The following is a 27,086-nucleotide window of genomic DNA, read 5'->3' as shown; positions in this document are numbered from 1 at the left end:
ACTGGAATTCTTATCTAGAGAAGATTTTGATAAATACTTCTAATTTGGAATCTGGATTCTGATGTTTGCTGTAGAGAAACTGCACTGATTTAAAGCAGGTGAAAGTGTGACTCTCCCTGTTTAGTTTGAATAGTGATAGTGTGCTCGTTACAAAACTGCTGAAGTTGCTTCATGATAATCTGGCCAATTTGTGTTTGTTCAAAAGTGCTGATGTGGGAGGGATTGGTGGCAGCTGAGGCTGGGTTGGAATGCTGAAGCAGATCCAGTTGAAAAAAAAGCTCTGAAACATAGACTGCTCTTCCCATCTGCTTCTTTCTACCTTTAGACTCTGACAATTATTTTCAATGATGGAGCAGGTGTATTTGAAATGTGCCACCAAGGGACAGCAGGGTTACAGAAGGTGACTACCTGATGATGAGAAATTGCTGGCTTGTGAGCAGTGGAATTTTTTGCCTTGTCACTTCTCAAGAAGGCAGGAGAACAGCAGCGCAGGGAAGAGAGCAGTTTTTAGGTCCTTTTCATCATCTTTCATCTTAACTGGGTGGTTCCCAAAGTCAAGAGTAGTATGTGGTATTTGGATCATCATCACCTTTTTCCTGTGATATTCTCATTAGTCACAGATGTTTTCTTTGCTTTTTCCAAATATGTGAAGCCACAGGCAATGTCAAATCAGGCATAAAATAATATAGGAGCTAGTACTATGAACCTGCTGGAAACAAAGGACACATGAATAGATTGAGAATAGCCAGATGTACATCTCTGTTGGGAAGACGTGGTTTGCAAGGATCTTTCTAAAATGGTATTGAAATATTTATTCCAGGTGCTGTTAGTGGCATGAAAAGATGGTATCTCTTCTTATGGTCACAGGCATTAAGAGATATGAAAGTTGAGGTGAGCTATAGGTTCGCATGACAAAGCCAGGCTGTTAGGATCATAAAGATTATCCACCCGTATATGTTTTACACAGTGGTGACTACACTATAGACATACAATATGCATCCAAACCTTGCAGCTCTGCAGAAAGCATTAATTGAAATAAACTCTTGCATTTCTCATCCCTTTCACTCCTGTTCCCGGTGAGTTTTAAGTCTGAGGAATGAACTCGACATGCAAAGTCACAGAGATGGACCTTTTCAAAGCCACAGAACCACTGTCAGTGTGTCTGTTCCCAGCCAGATGAGCCCAATTTTTATTAGATTTTGAGAAACTGGTAGGGCTGCAGATCCAAAAGCGACAGAAACATAATGAAATCAAAGACGTGAATGGTGATCTAAATGCATTTGCTATGACAGTAGAAACTTGTGTAGCTTTTGAGTGAAGCACTACCAGAAATAGATTTGTGTAAAATGGTCACGTAGTGCAGTGATAAACGCATCATAAAATAAAATATGAGCCTGGAACAAAGTGGGAAAAGTATTTCAGTGTAGTCGTGATGCCAGCTCTTACTGTTGGTGCTCATGTTACAAAAGCATGAAGTGTTCTGGTATAGAAACAGGATTAAACATGAGCATTGTTCTGAAGATGCTAATGTAAAATGGTGCCATTTTGTGTCACCATGCACAAGTGTGTGCCTGTGTCACTGGTGCGGTTAGTGAAACTTTGTACACACCATCTGAAAACGAGCGTGATGGGTGTTCTTGTGCAGGTGGAACTTAGCTTGTGTGTTTGTTAAAACATGACACTGTTATAAAATGAGGTGGAATTAAACCCAGCATGAATTAGAAACGTGTCAGGGGATTACAAAAGGGATTTTAGATCAGAATTAGTGTGGTGCAGACAAGATTTCTGTGAAAAGAACTGGGCACAGAACCAAGGTTTCCTCCTTTTCTCTCTGCTCTATATAAAGAACTCACATGTACAGATTATAATTGCTGTGGTGAGAGGATGCCAAGTTATATAATGCTTGTACCCACATTCCTCTTTCCTAACCTCTACCGCTCCTCTTCTGGGAACACAACAAAAAATTAGGAGCTTGGTCCCATTTACACCTTCATGGATTCTTTCATGAAATGATGACATAAATCTGTAGACAGGGTCAAGCTTTTACATATTGGCTGCACTGATGAGGGACAAAAGATGGATGCCAATGTGCAAAATGCCTGCAGTACCAAAAATAGGTCCATATTTATTCCTGTCATAACTTCAGTTGAGTTGGTGGAGTTGTGCCAAGGCTGAATATACGTGCAGTCTATAGGAACAGCTGTCGCCTGGCAGGAGCAACGTTTGACGAGAACGGTTTTGTAAGAACGATTAAGCCTTCCGATATTGACAGTATGCGGTGACATTTTAGGAATATTCACCTCGGCTTAAAACGATTTTCTGGGAGATTTCAAACATATCTGCAATGCCTTAAAGACAAGGATAGCATTGATCAAGGTATTTTCAAGCCTTGAGTTTAGTTCCATCAGCAGTTCTGAACCACCAGAGCAGTTAATGAGGTGTTCTAATTGATATAATAATTCTACACAGTTTTTGCACTTACACTAATGTAACATTTGGCTTCGATGTGGATGGATATTAACCACAAGTTGAAAGGAAGGTCTGATTCTCTGATCCTACGCTACATTTCATAAAGCTTTTAATTTTATTTGCAGTCACCACATGCGATCCATATAGGCATTTGCTTGCCACTTGGGTCTAGAGCCCCTGTTGGGTTGTTAATTGATAGTAGATGAACAATGAAAGCAGCTTCAATAGTTTTACTGTTCCAGAAACATTCACCTCATTCAGAAAGATCATCTGTTCAAGAGCAGCCAGCCCTGGGTTTTGTTCTGTTTACTGGCTTTGTTTTGGGCAATGTGCTGACTTGCCTACAAGCTCTTCAAATCGAGTATTCAAATAGTTTCCGCTGATGTGTTAAAGTCTCTGGTTCACATGAGTCTGCCCGCTAAAATTTTGAGAATATTCAGCCAGTTCTCAACACCAAACACTTGGCATTTGAGATGATGCTACGTGGTGCTAAGTAGCCACAGCTTGAATCCTGAGCTTAAAAGTCACTCCTATAGACCAAGTCACCAGGGGGTTTTGTGTGTCATCTTTTTGTTGTGTTGCTTTGTTTCCTAACAGGGAATTCAAGTGCTTGTTTATAACATTTTCCCTCCATATTCCCCCATTTGGGGAGTGTGTGGGTGCTCGCTGGACTCCGGGCAGATAAGGGGGAATATTGTGATTATTCAGGCAAAGATACTCATCAAACTTCAAGCTGTAAGGGAATGTTCCCCTAGTTAGTGGCTCGTCTGACGTTTGTGGCTGGAAGGAATGAAGCTCTTGCTTTTTAGTTAGATAATTTGCCTGCTTTTTAATATTACTTACTTGTCTTAGAGCTTAGATAGAGAAATTTGCTTGATTCAAAATAGGGTAAGGAAAAACTGGTTGGGCTTTACAAGGAAGATATGGAAGATAGGTTCCCAGATCCCACTGACTGCCCCAGTAGTTTATTTTTAAAATCCTAGCCTTAAAACCTGGTAAAAATCAATTACATTAAACCAAAACAAAAAACCCAACCCAGCCAACCGTAACAGCAACCAACGAACCAAATAAACAAAAGTCAAACACAAAAAAACCAACCAAACAAAACCAACAGCTTGTCACTTCCAAAGATAGACTCAACTTGATGTTGCCCATTTTTGCAGATGTAGCCTGTAATGTGACATATTCCCAATTTATGACCTCATGGTATGGCTGCACTACCCCTGGATACAGTATGTTGCCTTTCGGTGGCTTTATGCCATGGTGTTTGGAGAGAAACAGCGAAATACACATAACGTTAAAAAAAAAAAAGTATTAGATGACAATGGAGTAATTATCCAAACATTTCTCTTAAATAGCTGTTTTTTACTGAAATAATAAGAAAATAATAAGAAATAATAAGAAAAGCAGTAATTCTAGGCCACTCTCCAAATGTGCTATCACAAATTCACATTAAGCTTTGGTAAAGAAGGGGTTGGTCTGTGTTATAAGTTCGGCAAAATAATTATCAGGAGCATGGATGGAGTGTATTCAGAAAACATCATCTTCACTTCAGTAGGCAGGGCTGCACACCGAGAAAAAATAAAGTCATTTATTGTAACTGTGAAATATTCAATCCACCATCACCACAGGGTCGGATTCAGTAATTGTTAGAGGAGCAATGAAAGGAATCCTTTTCTTTTGCTCGAATTAACTTTGTGCCTGTTTTGGTACCCTGTAACCTGGCCAGTTTTCCGAGGTGAAAACAGAACAACAAAAACTGGCAAGTTCTGGGCATCTGGGATTGGTGGCCTGGACCTCATAAAATGTGTAAGTGAAGAACAGAACATAAAGCTGTCAATTAGATCTTCTAATAGCTTTTAAACATTACTATATTTTATGACTAGACCTAAAATTAGCCTTGTTTTCAGACTTGGATCTTTTTCAAGCTTTTCGTACTTCAGCCCAACCTTCTTTTAGCCAGCAAGGCTGAGTTTTCAGCACTGAACAATGGAAATGGTATCGGAGCATTTGACACATTTCTGCTCCCATAACTACCAGTCCTTTCATTCTTCATCGAGTTATTGGGCTTTGAGATGTTCTATATTGTTGTGTTTAAGCTGACACTGTGCACAGGCGAGTAAACATGAGAAGATGTGTCTTGGTGAGGTGGATGAATAGAGATGTGTAGTTTCCAATCTGAGATCAGTGTATAAACAGACTAGGGGGAAAGCAGGTTCTCCTAAAAACAGCAACAACAACAACAACAATTACCCTCTTCGAGGTCATACAAAGCAGCTTATGGAGCTGGTCTATGTGAAAGCAGATGCGCTGAAAAATCCCAGCGACAACCACAACTCTTGTGTGCTGTGGGAACCTGAATTACACAATTAAGGGACAGTGCTAAGCAGGAGAGATGGCAAAATGAAGTGATAGTTTTTCCAGGCTTTGCTTTTGGTTTTAAATAACCTAGTTCATGTAACACATCATGTAGGACAACAACAAAAAACCCCACGTAGTACAGCTGATGTCTTCTGAAACTGTGTTTTGTTAATAGATACAGACTGTTTTACATTGCAATGTTGAGGAAGAATGGTACTTTATCATGAGCAGAACGCACTTTTCTGACTTTAATTTCCATTTCTGCCACTTAATTACTATTAACTCTTGGTAAGTCATTTGAGATGACATCCACAGAAGGATCCAGGATGGACCTCTCATCTGTTTTCCATTTCCTAAAATCCTATGCTAATCGCGCTACCTAATCCTGGAGACACCTACAATCCAGAAATGCCTCATTTTTCTGTCCAAAAGAGTCTCAGATGTAAAAACCTGGGTTTTGCACATTTAAAACCTTCCCGAAAGTCCAAGCGTCGGCCAGGCAGGACCCAGCTCCCCTTGCAGTGGGTGGTGGGGTGTGTTTCAGACCTGCTTCCCCAGGTAGCTCCATGGGTTGGACGCTCACCCAGTTTGTATTTCATTTATTTCAAGGGTGGGTTCATTGCTTGCTGGGGTCACTCCTGTCTTCAGGCAGTGGGTGAGCTGGGAATAAGGAGCTGAAGGAAGTGTCCCTGCTCGGGAAATAATGCGTGTGAGGACAGGCTGAGAGAGCTGGGGTGTTCAGCCTGGAAAAAGAAAGGGTCCACAGAGACCTTTCCATACTTAAAGGAGTCCTACAAGAAAGGTGGGGACAGACTTTTTAGCAGGGCCTGTTGGGATAGGACAAGAGCTGCTGGTTTTAAACTAGAACAAGGGAGATTCAGGCCAGACATGAGGAAGAAATATTTTCCCCTGAGGGTGGTGAGAGCCTGGCCCAGGTTGGGCAGAGATGTGGTGGATGAACCATCCCTGGAGACATCCCAGGCCAGGCTGGATGGGGCTCTGAGCAACCTGAGCTGGTGAAGATGTCCCTGCTCATGGCAGGGGGGGCACTGGGGGAGCTTTGGAGGTCCCTTTGACCCAAACTATTCTGTGATTCTGTGATACCCGGAGCTGTGATGAGGATGTGATTTAAAGTGCACATTTCACTCCCACATCTTTTGTTCGCTTTGTGAGATCACTCCGGGGTGCTTTCTCTCTATATATAATGTAAGAAGCCTCTGTGGTAACTCAAAGCCTTTGGCTGTCTGAAAATTAGGTGTTGTGGTGGTGTATATTCCACTGCTAAAACGCCCTTACGGATCCTAAGGCATCTCTTGGTTTCCATGCTGATAATCCTTGATGGTGCCCTGTGGGCAGAGAGAGGAATATGGGCACCTCCCAAATGTGTCCTGCACAGGGAGTCGGGGGGATATAAGGGATGGTGGCATCTGCAGAGCAGCACCGGGAGGAACCTGTGACAGTGACAGAAGGAATCCAAAAAGCCAAGTGTTGCTATAATAGGCCTGCATTACTCACTGTGCTTATTCAAATTCCTGTTGACGCTGGCAGCGGCGGTTTTCCCGAACAGCAACGAACAATGAGTCATCTCCAGGTGTTTTTATTTGAAAGCGCTGCTTTTTTTTTTTTTTTAATTTCAAAAAGAACCCGGTTCGCAGCTCCCTCCGAGCATCCCGCCCCCCCGGGCATCCCTCCCCTCGGAGCCGCTCTGCCGGGGGCTCTCTGCCGCCGCAGGACTCCAGGCCGCTCCTCCCCCTGCAGAGAGCACTGATTTATTTATTAGTTGGTGCGTGTTCCCGCTCGGAGCAGGCGGGGCCGGTCCGGGGCCGCCCCCGCCGGGCAGAGGCGCGGGATGCGCCGGGCGGGACCCCGCTCCACTGCGGGAGGAGAAAATGCGGTGGCGGCGGCTGCTTTCCCTTCCCTCTGACAGCTGAATTACTCGCTTCTTGTATTTCTTTTGAATCCTCCAGCACTGGGGGGAGCCGGGAAATTTGGTGGCCATTGGCGTATTTTTATTTAAAATTGCTGCCGGCGGACGTTTCTCCTCCTGCTCCGGCATCGTTGTCCTGTTCGCAGCTCTTAAGGCTTAAGAAGCTTGATTCTCTAAGGCTCGTATCCAAGGGCATCAGTCATTAACACACTGAGCTACATCTGCTTCTTGGCTAAGACTGAAGAAAGACATCTTAAGCTGGAAATCCTGCTCACTCGCTTTCCAGTGCGTACGGAAGGGGAAGCATATGCAGCAGCAGGTTCCTTTTCATTTTATTCCAAAAGGCTGCCTCACTTTGGAGATGCAGTGACGAGATAATGGAGTGAAAGTCTCTCATTTCCAGTGAAGAAAATTACAGGAGTCAGCCAGAGAAAGGAAGGAGCAAGTTAAATAACAGCAGAAATAGAAAGGAGGACTGCAGTGAAGAACTGAAAATAATATTAGAGGAAACAGGTGGAAGGCTGGCGTAAAGCTGGGAGATATTTTAGGCTGAAAGTGGTGTGGTTTTATTTTATTTTTCTTTCCTCCTTTTTCTTTATTATTTTTTTTTAATTGTCGGTTTTAAATTCTAAGCTGGTTTTGGAGATCCCTGCAGTAAAGCAGACTGCTCCAGTGTAGAGCATCTTCCCCACCGTGTCCTTTTCTCCCTCCCTGCTTGCTGTCTCTGCTGTTGCCACTGCTGACAGAAACGTGTTAGGAGAGCAGAAAGAGAAAATGCCAGCCATCCTGGTAGCCTCCAAAATGAAATCGGGACTACCTAAACCCATACACAGCGCTGCTCCCATCGTGCATGTCCCGACGGCCAGGACCATCCCACAGCCCTGTTACCTGAAGTTTGGGAACAAGGTGGAGGTGACGAAGCCATTGTATTCCAGCCAGATTCCTCTCAAGTCTCCGAATGGACAAGAGAACACAGGAGATGGGCTCCCACCAAGGAAGAGCTGCTTGGTAGAGAATGGATTTGACACACAGGTTAGAAGGCACCAAATGCTGGGGAGGTGTATGTGGGAATTTGTGTCTGTATTGAATGTGTAGCAGGTTTTCTGAGGCAAGACAGTGGTGTGACCAGCAGCAAGAGAAGGGCTGCATGTGTGTGTGTGTATGTAACAACATCTGTCCGCAGCGGCGGAATGTTTTATATTCCGCATAGTGGCATGTGTTAGCGAGGGGTGGCTTTGTAATTTTGTCAGCATGGTGGAGCTGCTGGGGTGGGGAGGGCTGGAGCTGTGTGTGCCCTTTGCCTCTGTTGCCTTCTCTATCGCCTTTGCTTCAACTTGGGGGATTTGCAGAAGGGAGATGGTAGAGGTGTTGTTTCTGGGGTGTGTTCTTTGTGTTCTTTCTGTAGGTGCTAATTGTCAGGGCTGGGTCGCGCCTGGGATGGGGAGAGAGATTGCTGGTTGTCACGAATGTGTTTTGTGTGTGGTCATGTACTGGTGTGGAGCGTCAGTCGTGTGAATGTTTTGTATTTGTAGTTGTGTGGGGAGTGGATGGGAGGCAGTGCTTGATGCTAAATTACAATGTGCATGTCGTTCTAATTAAATAGGTTATATATTAAATGAATACACAAGTGGAATTGTTTCAATACTGTATGTGCATGACATCATAGGATGCAGCACCTGATCAGTATGCATTTTTTAGGTTTCCCTTTCATGTGCATCACTTCTCTAACCTATTTTTATGCATGCTGCTTCCTGTGTAGGGAGGAGGAATGTTCCTTTTCCAGCTCGTTTAATTTTTGTCAGCACGGCGGTGTTGAGCGTGGCCGGGGTTGCCCTGTGCCGCCGATGCCGCGTGTGCTCGGCAGCAGGAGCAGAGTCCGTGTTCGCGTACTACGGTGTGAGCAGAGCAGACAGGCTGCTGCAGCAAGCAGAATTCATTAACGTTCTATAGACACTGCCGTATAGCGGCGTGATGGATTTTGGCAACAGCCATATACATTACAAGCTGCTTCTACCAATAGCTGAGCCCGGTAGAAGGTGATACCATTATACTGGGATAGGGAAATGACGACTGATACTTCTCTCTTTTATTTTCCTCCTTTACTTTCCTTGAGGAATAATGGGCCATCCCTCCCATCTAGATTTTAAAATCTATGTCCTCGTAACCCTGTTCTCTTAAGACAAGTGTGGCTACTGACTGGGCACATTTGGCCCCATGCCCTGCATTTTGGGATATGCAGGGTGACACATGGTGCTGCTCAGACCAGGCAAATATGACTGTAGCAGTTCCTGAGGGACCGGGAGCAGGAAAAGGAGAGAGACGAGTAGTGGTGGCAGCAGATGGAGTGACTTGCCCATCACATCTTGTTCTTAAAGGAAAAACAAGCAGGCTTTTTCCTTGTGCTGGAGTCTGTCCTTGGATTATGAGATGTCAGCAGAATCTCATTATATGCCGCTCTTTCAGACACACCTCAGTTTCTGCATAGAAATATACTTTCCTGCAAAAGTAATTGTTATTCATAAATACTTTATCATCTTAGATTATAATCTGAGAGATCCTGCCAGTGGCAGCCGTTTGCAGCATTCTATGGGGTTTTTAACCCTGATGCAGATGTGGAGCAAACCTCATTCTTTTCTATCCTGATGATGAAAGGGTCTTCGTGCTAACTTGTTATATTTAAACAGGGAGTGATTTTTGGCCAAAAGAATTTCAGATCATTTTGAGTTTTGAATAACTTCAAGAGTAGGAGAAATCCAAAGCTTTGCTGTTGTCACTAACCTCATTTGGGTAGCGGTCTCAGCAGATGACCAGCACCTTTTAAGGTGTGAACCAGTGAGGTTTGTTTTACTGTCCATTATCCTGAATAAACACAGTCCTTTTTTGTTGGTCTTATTGATCCAGCTTTGATCCCTCTGTCCACAGAAGCGTGCAGGTCTTTGCCATTCAAGGTGGCAGTTTAGAACATTGTTCTATGTGTAAAGGAGATTTTTCCAGTTGTATCAAGGGCACTTTTCTTTCTTGTCCTCCTGTCCATCCCTCCCAAGGGAGGAGGAACAGGATGGATGGGCAGCTGCCAGGTGCTGTGACAGCAGCTGCAGCATTTTGATCTTGGAAAACCTTCAGCTACATTTTCAGGCTTTCTGATAGTAAGCCTAGTAAGGCTTAGTCTTAAACACCGCGTTATGACTAAATATCTCAAGAATCATATGGGGGTGATCACTTGCTTCTCTGGATATTTTATCTTAAGCACCAATGTGGCCCTCACCATTTTATTGTACAGGCATCTGGTGTCCTCTGTGACTGAGAAAAGTTATATTCTTACCATGACATTTTGAGTTTAGATCCTGAAGTTGGCCCGACACCAAATGTTTTGGCACCTGTCTTCTGTGGATCTTGGTCCCCGCATGGAGTTTGCAGCCCATGGGGAAGGACAGAACATCCCCTGTGTGGGTAGACAGAGAATTAAAACGATTGTGGCTGTTGGATCAAAGACCGAAGAGCAGAAATAAGAACGACCAAACTCTATTTAACTTGTGCTGTATTCCATGCTGAGGCTGAACTTGAAGTTTGCAGCCACAAACTCCCTCTTGAAGTTCAAGGATTAAGCTGTTTCTATCGAAATGCAAGGTGATATCAGGCCACTTTCAACACAAGTGGCAAAGAATTGCTTTTGTACAACTGCTGAGCGTTTGCTCAGTGTGGGGTATCTGAGTTCAGTTTCTATTTCAACACAAGGGAATTCAAACTCTTATCTCTGAATGGTTTCATAATCAACAAACCACAGGATGTTCTGGGAGTATTTTAGGGAGTTGCTCTTAATCCTGTTCAAGTTGCTCCTCTTTGCACTACACAACAAAGAATTCAGTTCCGTGTACAGAATAAGGACAGAGCAATTTGATCTCTTGTTTAGGACATCTGCTGTTGGAAAGAGATGATGATGGCGATGAAACAGGGAGGTTGTACACGTTAATTTTTCTCTCCCATCATGGTGTATGAACACTTCCACTTGGAATTTGTGTCTGCCTGTTTCTCTGCGCTTACTTTACTACTTATTCTGGAGAAGTGTCTGGTGCAGAGACCAGAAGTCACCATGTGAAGATACTGGACCATGTTCTAATGCTGGATTAGTGTGTTTCAAGCCACTGGCACACCAGTGCTAGGTTCATGAGCTTTTTTGGTGCTAGGTGGTACCTATCTTGAGCCTCATTCTTTGATAATAGCACTGAAGGTGCTATTCATTAAAATACTCTTTTTTTTCTTTTTAACTACTGAAAATTAAGGTGTCCCACTTGAGAAATGTGCTGTCAGTGAAAACTCCTCAGTATTTTGATTTCTTTTTTTTCTTCTTGGTATGGTTTTACATGTCTAAACTGGATTTTATAGTAACTGGAAGTTTTGTGCCTTAAGGCCATATAAGGGCAATGTGTTATTTAAAATGCCGTGCAATTTATAAAAAGCGTTCTTCAGAGTATTTCAGAACCACTTTCCAAAGGAAGGTCTGAGGGTTTTAGCATCAAACCCATTGTAAATGCTAGCTGGAAATCCTAGGTCGATGAATCATGGCAGTATAATTCCTATTTTATTGTTACTGATACACACTCTCAATTCATTTTTCCATATTAAATTCCCTGTGCCGTACACAACAGTATCCTACTGTTGCACTGGTGCTTATTTTGTCTAATTTGAAAACGCCGCCAATAAATTGTACCCATATTTAGAGAGCATTGTTTTGGAAATATTTAACTTTGTTGCCAGAGAAACTTTGGTCAAGTAGATAGCAAGATAGTGATCTTCCATATACAAAATGTTATTTATTAGTTATTGTGAAAAAGTCGTATTTATTTGGCTACTAAATTTGCATTAGTTACTTAAGACAGAAGTCATTGCCAATTAGAAGTCCATGGGCATGGTAAGATTTTTCATGCAGGTTGCAAGAAGGTAGATGCTGTTCCAGGAATACAGGCTATTGCCATGTTGTTGTGAAAGCCACCAAAGGAGATCATGGATTTAATTACCATGTTTATTGCTGCTGTGTTCTATTTTCTAGCTTCTTGATTTTCATTCTCTGGAGAACCTAAAAAAATAATCAGTTTGTGTCTTAAGCAAGTGTAGCAGTCTTAAAAGCACCAGGACCTCTAAGTCATTGGTCCTACCCTTCCACTAAAACACTTCCAGTTGACAGGCACCTACTGAACCTGGTATTAAATCTGTATGTTCAGCAATTACCCATAACTGTCTTGAATATTTGGCAGAGAGGGGTGAGACTCGGTATTTCTTTGCAACCTTCTTTGCAAATTCATTTGCTGGAAGTTGGGCGATGGTCCTCCTGTGGTGGACATGGAAGGCAGGTGCTCACTAGGTGTTACAGCTCTCTTTGTCTACACCAGGCAAACTAAATTCTTGTAACCTTCTTTTAATTCAGTTCAAAACTGCATAGATATTGTCTGCAATAAAACTACCTTGCTCAGCTAGATTTTTCTTCCCAGTTTGTGAAGATCATATTGAGTTGGTCATTCTAGATCCTGGGCATTCTAGATCTCCCCGTCTTCTAGTCTTACACTGAATTTTTCTTCTAGCAATTTAGTTCTTCTTTCCCAGTTTGTGAACATCATCTACATCTGGGCTGTTCTAGATCTAGGTTGTGCTCAAAACATTGCAGTACTTGTGGAGATTAGAAGCAACCCTGTTTTTTTGCTATATAGCCATCCTGTAGTCCAAGTCAATGACAGTGGTATGGAATGGAATTGGTAGAGAAGCTCCACTACAGATCTATTGGGAAGCCATTCCCAGGTTGATAGCACACTACTGACTAATTTCAGGGTGTTTTTCAGTCAGTTTTGCACTGCCTTGAAGTAGAATCATAGAATTATTTCAGTTGGAAGAGACCCTCAGGATCATTGAGTCCAACCATAACCTAATTCTGGCACTAAACCATGTCCCTAAGAAACTCATCTAAATGCCTTTTAGACCCCTCCAGGGTTAGTGACTCCACCACTGCCCTGGGCAGCCTGTCCCAGTGCTTCACAACCCTTTCAGTGAAGAATTTTTCCCTAATCTCCAATCTAAACCTCCCCTGGTACAACTTGAGGTCATTTCCTCTCATCCTATCACTTGCTACTTGGGAGAAGAGACCAAGCTCCTTCAGGCAGTTCAGAGATCAGAAGGTCTCCCCTCAGCCACCAAGCTGCTCACAAATTGATTGATTCGTAGGTTGCTCCAGTATTTTTCCACTCTTCAAATTTAGGCTCAGATCAACCATTTGATGAACCACGTGAGACCTGCAGTCTGTTGGCTGTTGGTTCCTCTGCCTCACCATCCCGTTCCCATGCCATCAGCTGTCCAAATGAAGCCTTATAGTTCAGATATTGCTAATTACTTTTCTACACTTTAATTAACTTTGTCAAAAGCCGTTTATACCTCCATATCGCTGTCGTGCTAACGCGAAGCTTCATAGAAAGATGAATAAAGCATATTGCAGGGAAATTATGCCTTCCATTCTCACGTGCATTAGCCTTTTTTTGTAGGATACTGGGCTTCATGGTTTTACTACAGAACCCTCTTGCAGAAGGGGTAGAAATCAGGTAAATCTTTATCTGGACCCAATTTAAATTTAGATTTACATTAGCTGTTTTGAGTGCCATTATATGAGCTGCCTCGGTGGTGTAAAATTTGGTCTCACTACCAGTGCTGAGCTAATTATAAAAGAAATTATGGGAAATGTGGTGAGTAATACTGATAACCACAAAAGATAGCTTTTTGCAATGCTGGAAGAAACCAAATGAGGTCACGTTTAGGATGTGCACAAAGGAGAAATTTTACTCAAAAGTTGGGAAAATCTAGGAGAAACTATAGATTCAGGCTATCAAAAGATATAACCACAAACATTTTAAATCAGTATAAACGAGGTTGCTTATATAATTATGTACCTAAGTACATTCCTCCGAATAAATCCTTGCTGTATCTTGCCTTCTGATGGACTTTTTTTGACACACTATAAGCAATCTGAGGCTATTAAGTAGCCACATTCTTTTTCTAGTTATGATTATAATGGTTTTGATAATATGTTTATAGATTCATATCAGTAAATATTAAATCCTTCCGGGCCTGTTACATATGAAATATTACCACACAGAACACAAGAAAATAATTCTCAAGTTGTTTTATTGTGATTATTAACATGGAGTTTTCAGTGATCTGTCTTTTAATATAAAGAGGTACGCTTTTTAATGCATTTGAACAGAAGATGTGAGATTGCACTATAAACTCGCAAGATTCTTTGATTATCAAGTTTTCATTTAGAATATGCAAGGGGTCAAACTTGGATTCAAAGTTCCACTTAGTTTTTAATTGTACTGGATAATGAGTGAAAATGGTTTTTTGTTCTGATTTCAGTTTAACTGTGACAGTTCTTGATTAAAAGAGCATTTGTTCATCATATGATGTTCCTTCCTAAATACAGACACCTTTACTGTCCAATTGCCCAAGATAAGATTTGTAGAGATATCTATTTATTGTTGAGCTAATAACGCTGCAGTTGAATTCACTCAAGTTTTTCCGGTCCATAGTAGTGGTTTTGAAACACTCATTTATTATGACCTTTTTTCCTGCTTCCAATTTAATTTGTATGCTATTTCTCTGATCTTTGCTAATAGGAGCTTCCAAATTTTAACATACTTAACCTAAGAGCACTCCTTAGAGGTGGGGATATTGTTCTTATTTTATAAATGATTGGCTAAGGCACAAAGAAACTCACCCAAGGTCATGAAGTCTGCAGTGCTGTAGAAAATTACTTGCTAGTCCCCTGACTATTAGATTATCTTTCTTCTTTGCTGCTACTTGTTAATCAGTTCAAAATGCTTATGCATATGGTGTCCATGTGTTCTCCCTCTGCCCTTGAAACTGTTAGTTTATGCCATAAAATTGTGTTTCTTAAGTGAACGCTTTAACTTTCTTCATCCTTGATTTAGTAAGTAATTTTAATCACCTTTTCCCTGATACTTCATTTACGGCTACACCCAAGCAGGACACTTTGGTCCTCTAGCCAAAAATGAGTTAATAATTCTTTTCTTCCTCCTTGCATGTCTTTGCAGTGGGGAATTTCTTTGACAGCTTTTCAAGATTTGCTTTTTAATTTCCTAGATTGTTTGTCCATTGTGCATTCCACAGAACTTCTCTTTCACAGAATCCCAGAATGTCAGGGGTTGGAAGGGACCTGGAAAGTTCATCCAGTGCAATCCCCCCATGGAGCAGGAACACCCAGATGAGGTTACACAGGAAGGTGTCCAGGCGGGTTGGAATGTCTGCACAGAAGGAGACTCCACAACCTCCCTGGGCAGCCTGGGCCAGGATCTGCCACCCTCACCGGGAACAAGTTTCTTCTCATACCCATTGCCCCTTGTCCTGTCATTGGTTGTCACCGAGAAGAGCCTGGCTCCATCTTCCTGACACTCACCCTTTGTATATTTGTAAACACTAATGAGGTCGCCCCTCAGTCTCCTCTTGTCCAGCTCCAGAGCCCCAGCTCCCTCAGCCTTTCCTCACACGGGAGATGCTCCACTCCCTTCAGCATCTTGGTGGCTGCGCTGGACTCTCTCCAGCAGTTCCCTGTCCTGCTGGAACTGAGGGGCCACAACTGGACACAATATTCCAGGTGTGGTCTCCCCAGGGCAGAGCAGAGGGGCAGGAGAACTTCCCTGGACCTACTGACCACCCCCTTCTAATACACCCCAGGATGCCATTGGCCTTCCTGGCCATAACGGCACAGTGCTGGCTCATGGTCATTCTGCTGTCCACCAGGACCCCCAGGTCCCTTTCCCCTACGCTGCTCTCTAATAGATCATTCCCCAGCCTTCTTGGTGCATGCATTGTATTTCAGTTCTGATAGACACCCACTCTCTGCTGGGGGCTTGTTGGAACTGAACTTGACTTCAACACGGAAGAATTAAGTGTTTCCATCTACCCAGCTGCTACCTGATGTATCTGATTTGTGACTGTTCAAATACGGATAGAAGAATTTTAATTTGAGGAGCAAGCGTAACGTGAAGGAACTGAAAGACAAAGCACCTGTGTGTATCATAGACCCAGCACAGGCAGGACTTGAGCAGTACCAGAGTTCTCTCATCAGAAACCTGTCCTGAAGGAATCTCTAGGAGACGCAGAGAGGTACAGGGATATAACTAGAAGAAAACAACAGATACTGTGTTTTAAAATGACTGGTGCTAGACCTGAGCTTCACTTCTCAAAAAGAAAAATCAAATTGTAAAGAAGGGGACTGGTAAACAAAGCATGAACCTTTCTCCAGTTTCAAGTATCTGGGAGGTACCAAAAAGAAATAAAATTATGAGGCCAACACCACCTGTGTTCTTTTTTTTCTGGTGAGAGGGTATCAGAAGAAAAGTCTTTATTTTACTGAGATTGGAAAGGCAGATTCAGTTCTTGGGTTTGGAAATTGAAGGCTGCTTTTGGCTATTTTTTATTTCCCTTTGAGAAACATTGTCTGCTCTGTAATTTCAGTTTCTAGATTATCTCACCACTAGATGTAAATCTCTGTTTATTTCTAGAGTATCTTAATGCTTTAGCCAACAATTTCCCTTTTCCTACCAAATAGAAGAAATAAAGGAGGGATTTAAATCAGTAATTATTTTGTTTGAACTTCCCAAATTTGCAACAGAGAATAAATATTTTAAGTGCTGCTTAAGAAGATACAGTTGGATAAAGTGATAGCTGGGCCTTTAGTGGAATGATGTGTGTTCTGTTCTTCCATTTTTCCCCATTTGCTTTCCACTTGTTTAAGCTTTGGAGGCTAATCTTTCTACTTTTATTCTGGTATAAATCAAGAGATGTTCTTAAAATTTAACCCATTAATTTATTTTTTCCTTGCAGCAAACTGTAGAATCTCATTCTCCTGAGAAGTTCACCTGGCTAAAAATACCCTGTTTGAATATTATTTTTAGGAACATCTGTATTTGAAGTATATAAATGGTCAGATTTTATGTGTATTATTAGATATGAACTGTTGGTACATTTTGTAACAGGAAGCTGCTGGTTTTCCATTCACCAAGAACTGGAATTCAGTCAAACACTTGGCACTTACTTACATGCCTCTAATTTTATCTGTAAATTGTTTTTTCTGCAATAGTTTGTGGAAACATTCTCCGTTTCTTCAGTTTTGCAAATCATAGGCATGGAAATAACAGCTAAAGCTTAGAACAAATAAACCATTTATTAAAATAAATAACAGTGAAACCATTTCACTTCTTAGTTTAAAACAGGGTGAGATCTGTAGCTTTATTATGGTTCTACCCCTTTTTTTCATCTTGAAAGTATTTTTAGGTGTGCTATCCTTGGATTATTTTTCATTTTACTTTTCAGTTATTTTAGAGTTGGAAGCAACATGTGGGAAAACAATACATGAGAGGAAAGAAATATCTAACTTCTAGATTTCAAAATACACTTTTACCAGGACGTTTCTCCCTATGCGTGTTCAGTTTTGGACTGTAATATCATCCTATTTTGACAATGCCTGGTTTATCCCATAGCCTCTTCTTAAATTTTACCTTGTGTCCATCCCTTGTCTTGAATATTACCCTAAGTCCTCTTCCTATTCTCAGCTTGCATGGCCTTTTTCTCTACAGCTATGGCTAGAAGTTGCCATATCCTCTCTTTGATAGTTGGAAAGAGTCCCTAAATCTCCTTATTTTACCTGTCCTGTCACTAATATTAGTGTGTTTCTTCTGCCTTGTCCTTTATGTGGTGACCACCATGGTATAATACAAAAGTGAGTTGTGGTGTGTCCACATTTATATTGTAGACTTCAGAATTGTCTGTAGGTAGCAAAGCAAGGCTGTATTGGAGGAACCAGCAGCTGTAGAGAAAGTCCATGGGCTACTTTCCAACGGTAGTTGTCAAGGTTTTGTTTTATATAAGCAAGAAGGAAAACTTATGAATTGTAGAGACCAAGGAACGAGGGATTGGCAGGTATTGGTTTGGTAGCATTAGTACTATGCTTGACAAGAAAACACGGTCAGGTCTGTGAAACGTTAATTCTTGGGCAGTAAATTGATGGATTAATCAGCGTTTCCTTTGAAAGTAGAAGTCTGCCTATTCATAAGAGTTCTAAGTGCCATTTATTAGTCCTTCCTTCGTGCTCCAGGAGCTCACAGGAGTAGGGGCCAAGGTACATGATGTGCTGCTCTCTCCATGCCTTGGGTGGAGAAGGATGGGTTCTTCAACACGATGGTCCCAGAGGCATTAAATACATAAACAAAAAAACAGGGTAACCAGACAAGAAAACCCCACAGCAACAACAAAACCCTTGACAGTCTGACTTACTCCCTAATAACACTGTAGAAGCTGACGTGGGCTTTTTGCTAATGGGCAACTACAGTTTTCCAAGTTGTGTAGGAAGACAATCTTGTAGGGTGGATGTCTCAGCCTCTTTGTAACCTGTTTGATGGATCTGCCATTTGAACAACGGAGAGACATTCTCAGTTGTGAAGACTATTGTAGTAATACCTTTTAGTTTCATGTGATGAGCTGAATCTTTCCTGACAGGATCACTTATCTCCTACTGAAAGTGCTGACCAGAATTTATTGTTATATTGTGTTTTTCTGCCACCTATTAATTCTATATACTTGGCCTTTGGTAGAACAAATTGATACCGTAGCGGAATTTCATGTTGCTGATCCAGATATGTTGTGATGAACACAGATAACGAGACTTTATTACACTTCTATGTCTTGAAACAAATATTTAGAAACAGATTCCTTTTTCTTTAGCCATGTCCACTCATGTCCACTGTTGGAAACTCCAGGTGACTTAAGTACTGGTAAGTTAAATAGTCATTTTGTACAAGTCTTTGTAACAGCTTTCTTTCCACATAGTATCTGTTTTAGCTGTTTCTCAGATTTTGGCTTTAATTAGCAGAAAGCCATTTCTAATCAACTTGTACAAGGGGTCTAGCAAATTTGCTTCCTCTGTCAGACAGACATCTGTCATGCGTAGTATTGTAAAATCAAGCAGATATAATGATTCATGTCATGTCTTTTGGAGTCAGAAATACTCCTTAAACTGACATAGTGTGATGAAATTTTATATTTTCTTCACAAAAATTAATCTGAGAACAGTATCTGTGTGTGTGTGTTGGAGGTTAAGGACCTGGAGCAGATGTAGAGGACACATTTCCATCCACAAAGATCAGTGTGCAACTTTAATTAAAGCTGTTCGACACAATAATAGGTTGGTCTGATAAGACAAATTTGATTCAGTTACAAATCATTCTTCATTTCAAAGAGTCTTACAGATATTTAAGTCTTCAAAACTAATTTTTAAAGTGTCACGTGTGTTCCGAGATCAAATGTGCATCGGCCGTTTGCAGCAACAGCTTAGAAATGGGTTTCTCTTTTCTTGCTGGATAACTGTGGGTCAGTCTGCTTCTCAGGACAAGCCGTACGTATTCCAGACTTGCCTGTGCCTTAATTGGGATGGATTATTTTGGGAAGGAGTATTTTCAGCATTACTCCCCCGGGACGGGCTCTGGAGCGCACGGGGTCTGATGCTCCGGGGTACCGTGCCAAAGCAGCCCTGCCAAGGGAAGCTGGCAAAAAGGTGCCTGCCATCCAGCACGGGGCTGGGGAGGGGAGGCAGCAGTGCCTGTTTATCCCTGCACAACCTCCCCAGGGGAATTCTAATGAATTTGCTTTAATTTACAAAACAAAAACCCACTTTCTGCTTTTCAAGAGCGAAGAGCAGCGGTTGCCTAGGATCCTGTTTCCCAGCAGTCAGATACAAACTTCCCTCACTGCGGCAATGGACATTTTCCTTGTGGTTGCCTGCACGAGGTGGCCTTTCTGTCTTTTACCTGGCAGGGTTTGGCGCATGTAGAGTGATTTGTGGCGCATACGCAGAATTGTGCGGTGGGATCGTACCCACCGGTGGTTTGGTTTGGTCTCTCAGGTTGGATAGTAAAGCGGCTGTACCCTTATGTTCAACACAGCTTCCCTGTGTTGAACCTACTAATTGCTGCAGTAGGCACTTGAAAAAAGGAGAAAAAAATGAAAGAAGAAGGAAAAAAAAGAGGGGGTAAAAAGGCATATAAAAGAACCTGAAAAAAACACGAGTCTGCAAAGCTCATAGACAACTCCATAGCAGATCCTTCACTCTCCTACGCACCGTTTCAGATTGGTGCTGAAGAAGCTTAATCTCTTGGCTGCAACAACATGAACTAGATAAGATTTAGTGTTCTTTATTGCCTCCTGAGCTCTCTGAAATTCAGCAGAAGATGGGGTTTGCATTGAACAAGGACAAATTTTTATCTGTTATCCTCATAGCCTGAGAAATGTCCTTTGATGTGAGACAGGGTGGGGACTGATGCCACCCCTAGGCTGCTGTGTCAGCATTTCTGAGCCGATGGCCCGTCAGATCCACTCAGTGTTTATTACACAGCGTTAAGCAAAGAGAGATATTTGAATTTTCGGTATTCCACTGGCAAATAATTTAACTCTAGATAATTTTGCAGTGGTTCTTAGCAGCTCATATTAAATGGATTTTCAACAAATGAAAACGTTAGGCTTTCCGTGCACGCATTTTAGTCGCATGAACAACACCTGTGGTGGATGGAGTGTCTTGTAAACCATCTTGCGAATAGCTGCAGCATCCCTCGGTGCCGTCACCATCCCTCCTCCGTTCTCCTCTAACAGCAGCTGAAATGGCAGGGCTTGGCTTGGCCAGCATTTTGCATCGTTTTTATTGCAATGCCATTAAAGGCTGGGCTGGAATGGCTGGTAGCACAGCTAATTTGCATGATTTAAAATGCCAGCTCGGTTTAATGTAGAGCAGCTGGTATATACTTAACTCCTTCAGGAGAAAACTTAATACCAGCAGATCGCATTATCCGGGGCTATGCTGCATGCATTTATTTATTTATATGTTCTGTCTCTTCGCCGCTTCCCAGAACATTTGTAGAGATGGTTTATGCGTCGCCAGGGAAGGGTTTTGCTCTCTGTTGGTATTTCTATATCTCACAGGGTTCACAAAGGAAATAATTGGTCCTGTCGTGTGACAAATGCTTGTTGCAGCTTCCTGAGCACCCACTTACGCTGACCTTAGCAGACAGGACTCTAAATTAACATGTGACATGATGAAGGGTGGCGAGATTAGTTGGAAGAGGGACAGGTGTAGAGGCCTGGATTACGTGGATTACTGCATACTCAATTTCTTAGGGTTAAATTTCAAGGTTGAAAATGGCTAATTCCACAATTATGGAATTAGGATGTGCTGTGCCGTTCCCCTGGGTGCTGTGCCGGCAGCCGGAGTCACCTTGTGAGGGGAGGAAGAGTTGGGGGATCAAAGAATTCCTTCGCTCCCCTGAAATAATTAGTGCAGCCTCAGTGAGAAGATGGAAGGAGCATAATCTTTTAATACCAACCCTTCTCAAAATTGACCTTGTCACCGGCAGATTCAGCTTCTGGCAGGGGAGCAGATGTGCGATAGAGTCACTCTTACTGCGTCAGAAATGCTGGCACAGTGTTTCATCCCCTGCCAAAATTCTCTTGCCTTTCCATGGGCTATGGGGCCTCTCATGTCAAAGAGCTCTGAACAAGCTTTGGGTGAACTGGGAGATACTGTGCGATGAAGATGGGCTTAAGAAGTCAGAGCTTCCTTAAGGCACATATGATGCCGTTTTCCCTTCCTCTGGAAGTTTTTTATTCTCTCGAGTTGTGACTTGAGCTGAGATTTTAAATGGTCAGTTCTGAAGACCCTTACTAGTTTCAAGCACAAGTCATTAAGCTGGAGAGAAAACATATCTCTTAGGTTCTTTTGACATGTGTAAATCCTTCAATATTACATCTGAAGTTTTAGCATTTCAATTACCCTTTATAAACCTTTGTGTTAGAACATGCTGTGTAGTTATTCAATTGCCATCAGTGCTGTATTTGGCGTGTAGGACATGAAAGTCATGTCAGTACATCAGAAAGGACAAGTCTTCCCTAATGAAAACTGATTATTGTCTTTTTTTGTTGTGAAAGGGAAACCACTAAGAAGATGACGTCCTATAATCTTCTTCCATGAATGTAGACAAGATAAATTGCTCTTAGTGCTGAAATACTTCATTATATCGTCTTGTGTTGTCCACGTGTAAGATCATTAGCATGCCTACATGCTGTGGAAGATTATAGCCCTGTACTGTATAGTCACATTATTTATGTGGTGTATGTATACCATAACTCAGTTGAACATCCGAATGTCTTTGAGGTATAATATGCAAATAATTTCAGCCATTTGAGGAAAAGGCTTGCTAATGGTTGCTCTTAAAGGCAGTAAATTTAGTTAAGCAATGTGTATCTATTCTTTATATAGACAGAAATGATTTTGTGAGACAATTTAGAAGGTTCCATTACAGCTGAGGTAGAATAGTGTGGTTTAGTGATTGGTTGTCAGGCGCTAGGTCAAAACTTCCAAGAAATGATGCTATTTGTGTTTATCGGGTCTGACTCCAGGCCTCTGGAACAGGGGCAAATTATCCAACTTTTCAGTTACGCTGCATGCGAGAGCTGAGTGCGAGTTACTAAATCCTCATCAACCGTGTCACTTGGGTGTTTTAAGTATTGTTTGTTTCCCTTTTATAACTAAGGGATAAGTTTATTTCTTTTAATGCTTTTCCATTGGTTAATAGAAGCTTTTCAGGCATCCAGGCGTGACCTCTAATGCTTATTATTTCGTTCCTTGCTATTTTCCACCACATATATTTTTAACTTGCTGTTTTTAGGACTTTTCCAACTGGTCAAAAGGTTAGGAAAGCCAGTTCCACCAGACTGGACATGCTGTGAAAAAGCTTGAAAGCGTGATAAGAGTAGTTTTTATGGCATTTTGAGCTGTGCTTTTCTATCAAGAAGGGTTTCGGTCCTTACGGGGCAGGGAGAACCCCCAGGCCATCAAAGAACCTGCAGAGGAGTCACCTCGTTGCTGCCTCCTGCGATTTGTCAGCAGCATTTCCTTATCTCACAGGTGTTCTGCGGAGATAAACCCATTATAATTCCAAGCAGCTCAGGTAAAGTGATACCTGGAGCCATGAAATTACCTTAAATAGCTAACTGTGTGACTGGGAAGCCTTCATGCTTCAGTGTGATCTGCTTTTTCCTTGCTGTTTTTTTTTTTTTCTTAAGGTAATACTTGAATCAAAGTAAGTGATGTGTGATTTAAAATCCTTTCCACTAATGATTTATGGAGTTTAATATAACTTATGAAGATAGAAGGCACATCATTACCCCTTTGTTAGAAGGCTCTCAACTGCAAACAGATATCATTACTTTTGGCTGTGCCTTCTGAAAACAGCAATTTGTCCTTTAACGCTGAAAATAATGTAAAGAGAAGAATCGAAGAGCTGCGTACACTATTTCAAATGATAATGAGGAGTCTGTGGGCTGTGGGTTACCATCTGCACTCCACTTCCATGCCATCTGCCCACAAGGAGAAAATCACCAGCGGAGAAAATAGTGGGATGTCCTGCAATTACGAAGCCACATAACCACCAGTTACGCATGGAAAACCTTGTGAGATTTGTAATGAAACCCAAGCCTTTGATAGTCCTGCTGTGAAAAAGCAAAAGAGGGGTGTAAAGAGAAAAAGGCTGTTGAGATTTTGGAGGAAAGAAAAAGGGGATTTTAAGCCCCATGAATTGCATGATTGAGTGCGTTAGTAGAAGCCAGGAATCTGCAGAGTGTTAATTCGTAGCATGTAACACAGTCAACTGAGAACTATCTGCGAATTATGCTAATTTATGCAGTTCTCATTGCTACCGCAGTTTAAAAATAGCTGCTTTCCTAGAGATCTGGAGCTACCGTGTTGCTGCGTGCGTCAGGTTGGCTTCGTGTAGAGCTTTGCAGATTTTACTCGGTTTGAACACAGACCAAAGCCCCGCTCGTGTGGTCGTTTTCTGTGGGGGTCCGGCCAGTTTTACCGCATTGCATCACTTCAGTTCGAGAGACCGAAAGGAAAACGTTGGTCCTCTGGCTTAGAAATGGCACAGAAGTATTAGCGGATGCTGTGAATAGCTGCGGTGTTTGCCCCGAGGCTGAATGCCTGGCAGAATAGTTCAGATTAAAGCGTGTTTTGGGGTTTCTTGGTATCTGGTTTTGTTTTGTGGAGTTTGACGCCTGTTGCTCAGACGTGGGGTTATTTGACTGTCCTTCCTCCACTCTACATGTCGTTGTTTTGGGTGCTCATGAGATGTAAGGAACAAAAAGAGGGGGGAAAAAAACCCTCCATGTATTAGTTGCGATTAAAGCCAATTTTCAAGTTGTCATATTTGAACTGAATTTCCAATGAGTGTGGGTGAAAGTGTGAAAGAACAAGCATATTGCAGCTGGAGTCAGTGGGTAATTTCATATTCTGATTTCTTATTTTAAATTCTGAAGGAGATAGAATACAACTTGCAGTTAAAGTCATAATTTAGCTTTATGAATAAAATTGCAGATAATACTGGAACTGGTTTTAAAGACCAAAGCAACCCAGAACAAGAAGTCCTGGTGTGTAACTTGCATTTGAACAGCTGCTACTCTGACAAGAAGGTGGCAAATGGGTTTTGCCTATCAGAAGATAAATCTTTTACGTCTTAAGGATGGACATGCTCAGTCTTAGAAGTCTCCAATGATGCATGGAAGCCAAGAAAATATAATTCCCGTTCCTTCTACCACCTTCTGTTTTCTCCAGTCATGTTTCTTTTCCTAGTCTTGGAATAAGGCTTTTGATATCAGTGGGTGTGCCTTAATATTTTGCAGCTGGCTTCTTCTCTTCCCCTCCCCATCACCCAGCTCAGTTTTTCATGATGACCCTGGTGGGACTGGCAGCTGTTGCTTATCAGGCTTAAGAAGCTGCACATGGGAACTGGGTGTTTCAGTTCTGCTTCCCAGCCCATCTCCACAGCAGGGAAAGCCAGTGTAGACCATGGGATTGTGCTGGGGTAAGTGGGAGGATTCAGGTAGGTGTTTCTTCTGGAGGAGGACCAAGGTCTAGGTTCTCTTCTAGATCACTGTGTTGTGTAGACCTTGGCAGGATTTTATTGTTTATTACGTGCTTCGAAGTTGGTTAATACCTTGTAGGTAAAACAACACGTAGGAGAGAGATTGTCTGTGTCAGATAGCTAATTTGAAATGATCAGTTGTTTGTGTTTTGTTAAAACCTTTTCTCCAGCTCAGCTCAGGAAGGACTGAGAACTCTTAATGGAGACCTGGGTGTTCATTCTATCTCTTCAGTAGTTGGTATGGAAAGAGATACGGGTGTGGATCCAGAAAAATGAACAGAAAAACCTTAGTAGAAAATAGTGGTTACAATGCAAACCATTCGAGGTTTGCTTTAGGGTTGTATAAAATGTCTTTTGAGTGGGTGAGTTGGTCCTTGCAGACCAGACGAGTGGCTGCTGGTGCTGTGGTGCTGGAACTGGGAGTTACTGGTGGTCTGGAGTCTTTCAGAGCTCAGGATCAGCCTCAAAGTGAGTCTGAAAATCAGGTGTAGATCAGTGACTATGATTTTTGCTTTACTGTAATTCCAAATGGGATACTGGTGAGGTCAGATCAGAGATGTGATCTGTATACGAGTTTGCCTAGGACTGTATCCTTTCTACAACTCAGTTTAAAAAACAAACAACCCCACAGATTTGTTTACTAAACTGCCTGAAAAGTTTAGAAACCGTAGTCTTGGGATACTGAATAAGGCCAAATTGCTTTTTGATTTTTAGTATCATAATCTAGTGTGGTGCCTGTAGCTAGACTTACATTTGCACATGGGAACTAATTTCTGTACACCAAGCCACTTCTGCCTCGTGGTCAAACTTAAGCAAAATAATTAGTAAAGTAAGACCATCAGGTCCTAACTCACTTCTATAGAAACCTCACTGAAAGCTGAGCAATATAAACACCGTTTTTGATTGAGCTTTCTGTCCAAATACGGGCCTGGTGTATTTCTATTATTCTTGGGCCATCAAAAAGCATCATCATCTTCTGCTTTTCCAGATGTCATCTTTTTTGAGAGTTTGTATAGTGAGTTAGTGTGTTGTGTCCTGTTATGCGAGGGTAAGTATTATTGCATAATTTCATAAGGAGGTTACAAATCAGAAGTAATGGGGTCCTGTGGTAGCAGAAAATGGAGTGTCCTACGGGTACTGGGAGATTCAGGGCCACTTTTTCACTCTATGGATCAAAAATACACCAAAGGGATGTCAGTTTGCAGAAGTGACGGTGATGGATAAGAGGCAGCTGTGTCTTCTGCACAGAGAGCAGGACTTGCACGGTTGGAAGCGTTCATGGATTCTTGGGAGCTGCTGTGGTTTGACCCAATCTTTGGATTTTCTCATTAAACAGGAGTAGCTGTGGGGGATCTTTTTATTACACGTGGTTAGTCTGACACTGAATTTAACTGCTTGCAAATTTAAAATGAGCTCAGGCCAGGGCTGAGTGAAAGGAAAAAAGACAACAAGCGGTTCGTGCAGCAGTTTAGCTGGGCTGCCATTGCCATCTGGTGGTGTTCAACTAAACCAAACCAGACCTTGCTTTCCTCCAGTGTCCGCATCGGAGTTGCATAGGATTAAGTAGCTATTGAGTATCAATTAGGATCATTAAAGATACACTTCTATTATAGATAATTCTCTTAATGAGAGGAAAAAAATCCACTGTGATGCTGTAAAATTAAAATAATAATAATAATAATGATGATAATATATAAAACTATATATATCTATACATATATATATGTATAGATATATGTATAGATATATATATATATAAAATTGAAGCTCTCTTTGTGCATGATCAGGTTCTGAATAATGACAAGTTTTGGGGGAGCTGGTTGCAAAGTGTGAGAGGTGGTTTCGGAGAAGGAGAAACAGGAGCAGCCGGGGGTATCTGCTCCTGGTAGGACCCAAACTGCCCAGGCTGGGGTTTGGTGGGGGAAGCTCTGCCGTGTTTGGGGGGAAACACTTTGCTCTGGATGGGGTGGGCAGGCGTTACAAGCCCATAGGTTTTCATATAGGTTGGGTAACATATGGCATATATAGCTGCTGTCACTCCGGTATAGCTGAGGCAGAGATAGGCCAGTGGTCAGCGTTTAATTTCTCTTAATTGATCCTCACATTTAATTGTATCACGTTCAGTACTGGTGGTTAATTTGAGCAAGCGCCTGATTTCCTTTGGGTTGCCAGACACAAGTATTTCTCTAGCTTGAAACCCATCAAGTAAATACGATTTGTGAATCCAGACTGTGCCTTTGCTGGTACAGCGTGACATGGCAGGAATCGAACGGGGGGTGACGCGATGTCCTCCCAGCCTCGGAGCATCT

At 42.1% G+C, this 27,086-nt stretch overlaps 1 protein-coding gene across 6 annotated transcripts in view; it reads left to right on the top strand.

Annotated features, from left to right (window-relative positions):
* The window catches only part of NAV2 (neuron navigator 2), a 372,685-nt gene that overhangs the window by 153,642 nt on the left and 191,957 nt on the right, over positions 1-27,086 (top strand). For 2 of the 6 annotated variants that reach the window (XM_065065511.1, XM_065065510.1), the window contains exon 1: positions 6,547-7,789. The exons of 2 other annotated variants lie outside the window; for them this stretch is intronic. In XM_065065511.1, the coding sequence (XP_064921583.1) occupies positions 7,532-7,789 (258 nt within the window). In that variant the 5' untranslated portion in view covers positions 6,547-7,531. Of the gene's footprint in view, positions 1-6,546; positions 7,790-27,086 lie in introns of those variants that run through there. 2 more of the 6 variants (XM_065065512.1, XM_065065513.1) reach the window with 1 other exon arrangement.

This window comes from Columba livia, chromosome 5 (genome assembly GCF_036013475.1).
Source record: "Columba livia isolate bColLiv1 breed racing homer chromosome 5, bColLiv1.pat.W.v2, whole genome shotgun sequence".
Lineage (NCBI taxonomy): Eukaryota > Metazoa > Chordata > Aves > Columbiformes > Columbidae > Columba > Columba livia.
This window is presented reverse-complemented; position numbering and strand designations above follow the sequence as displayed.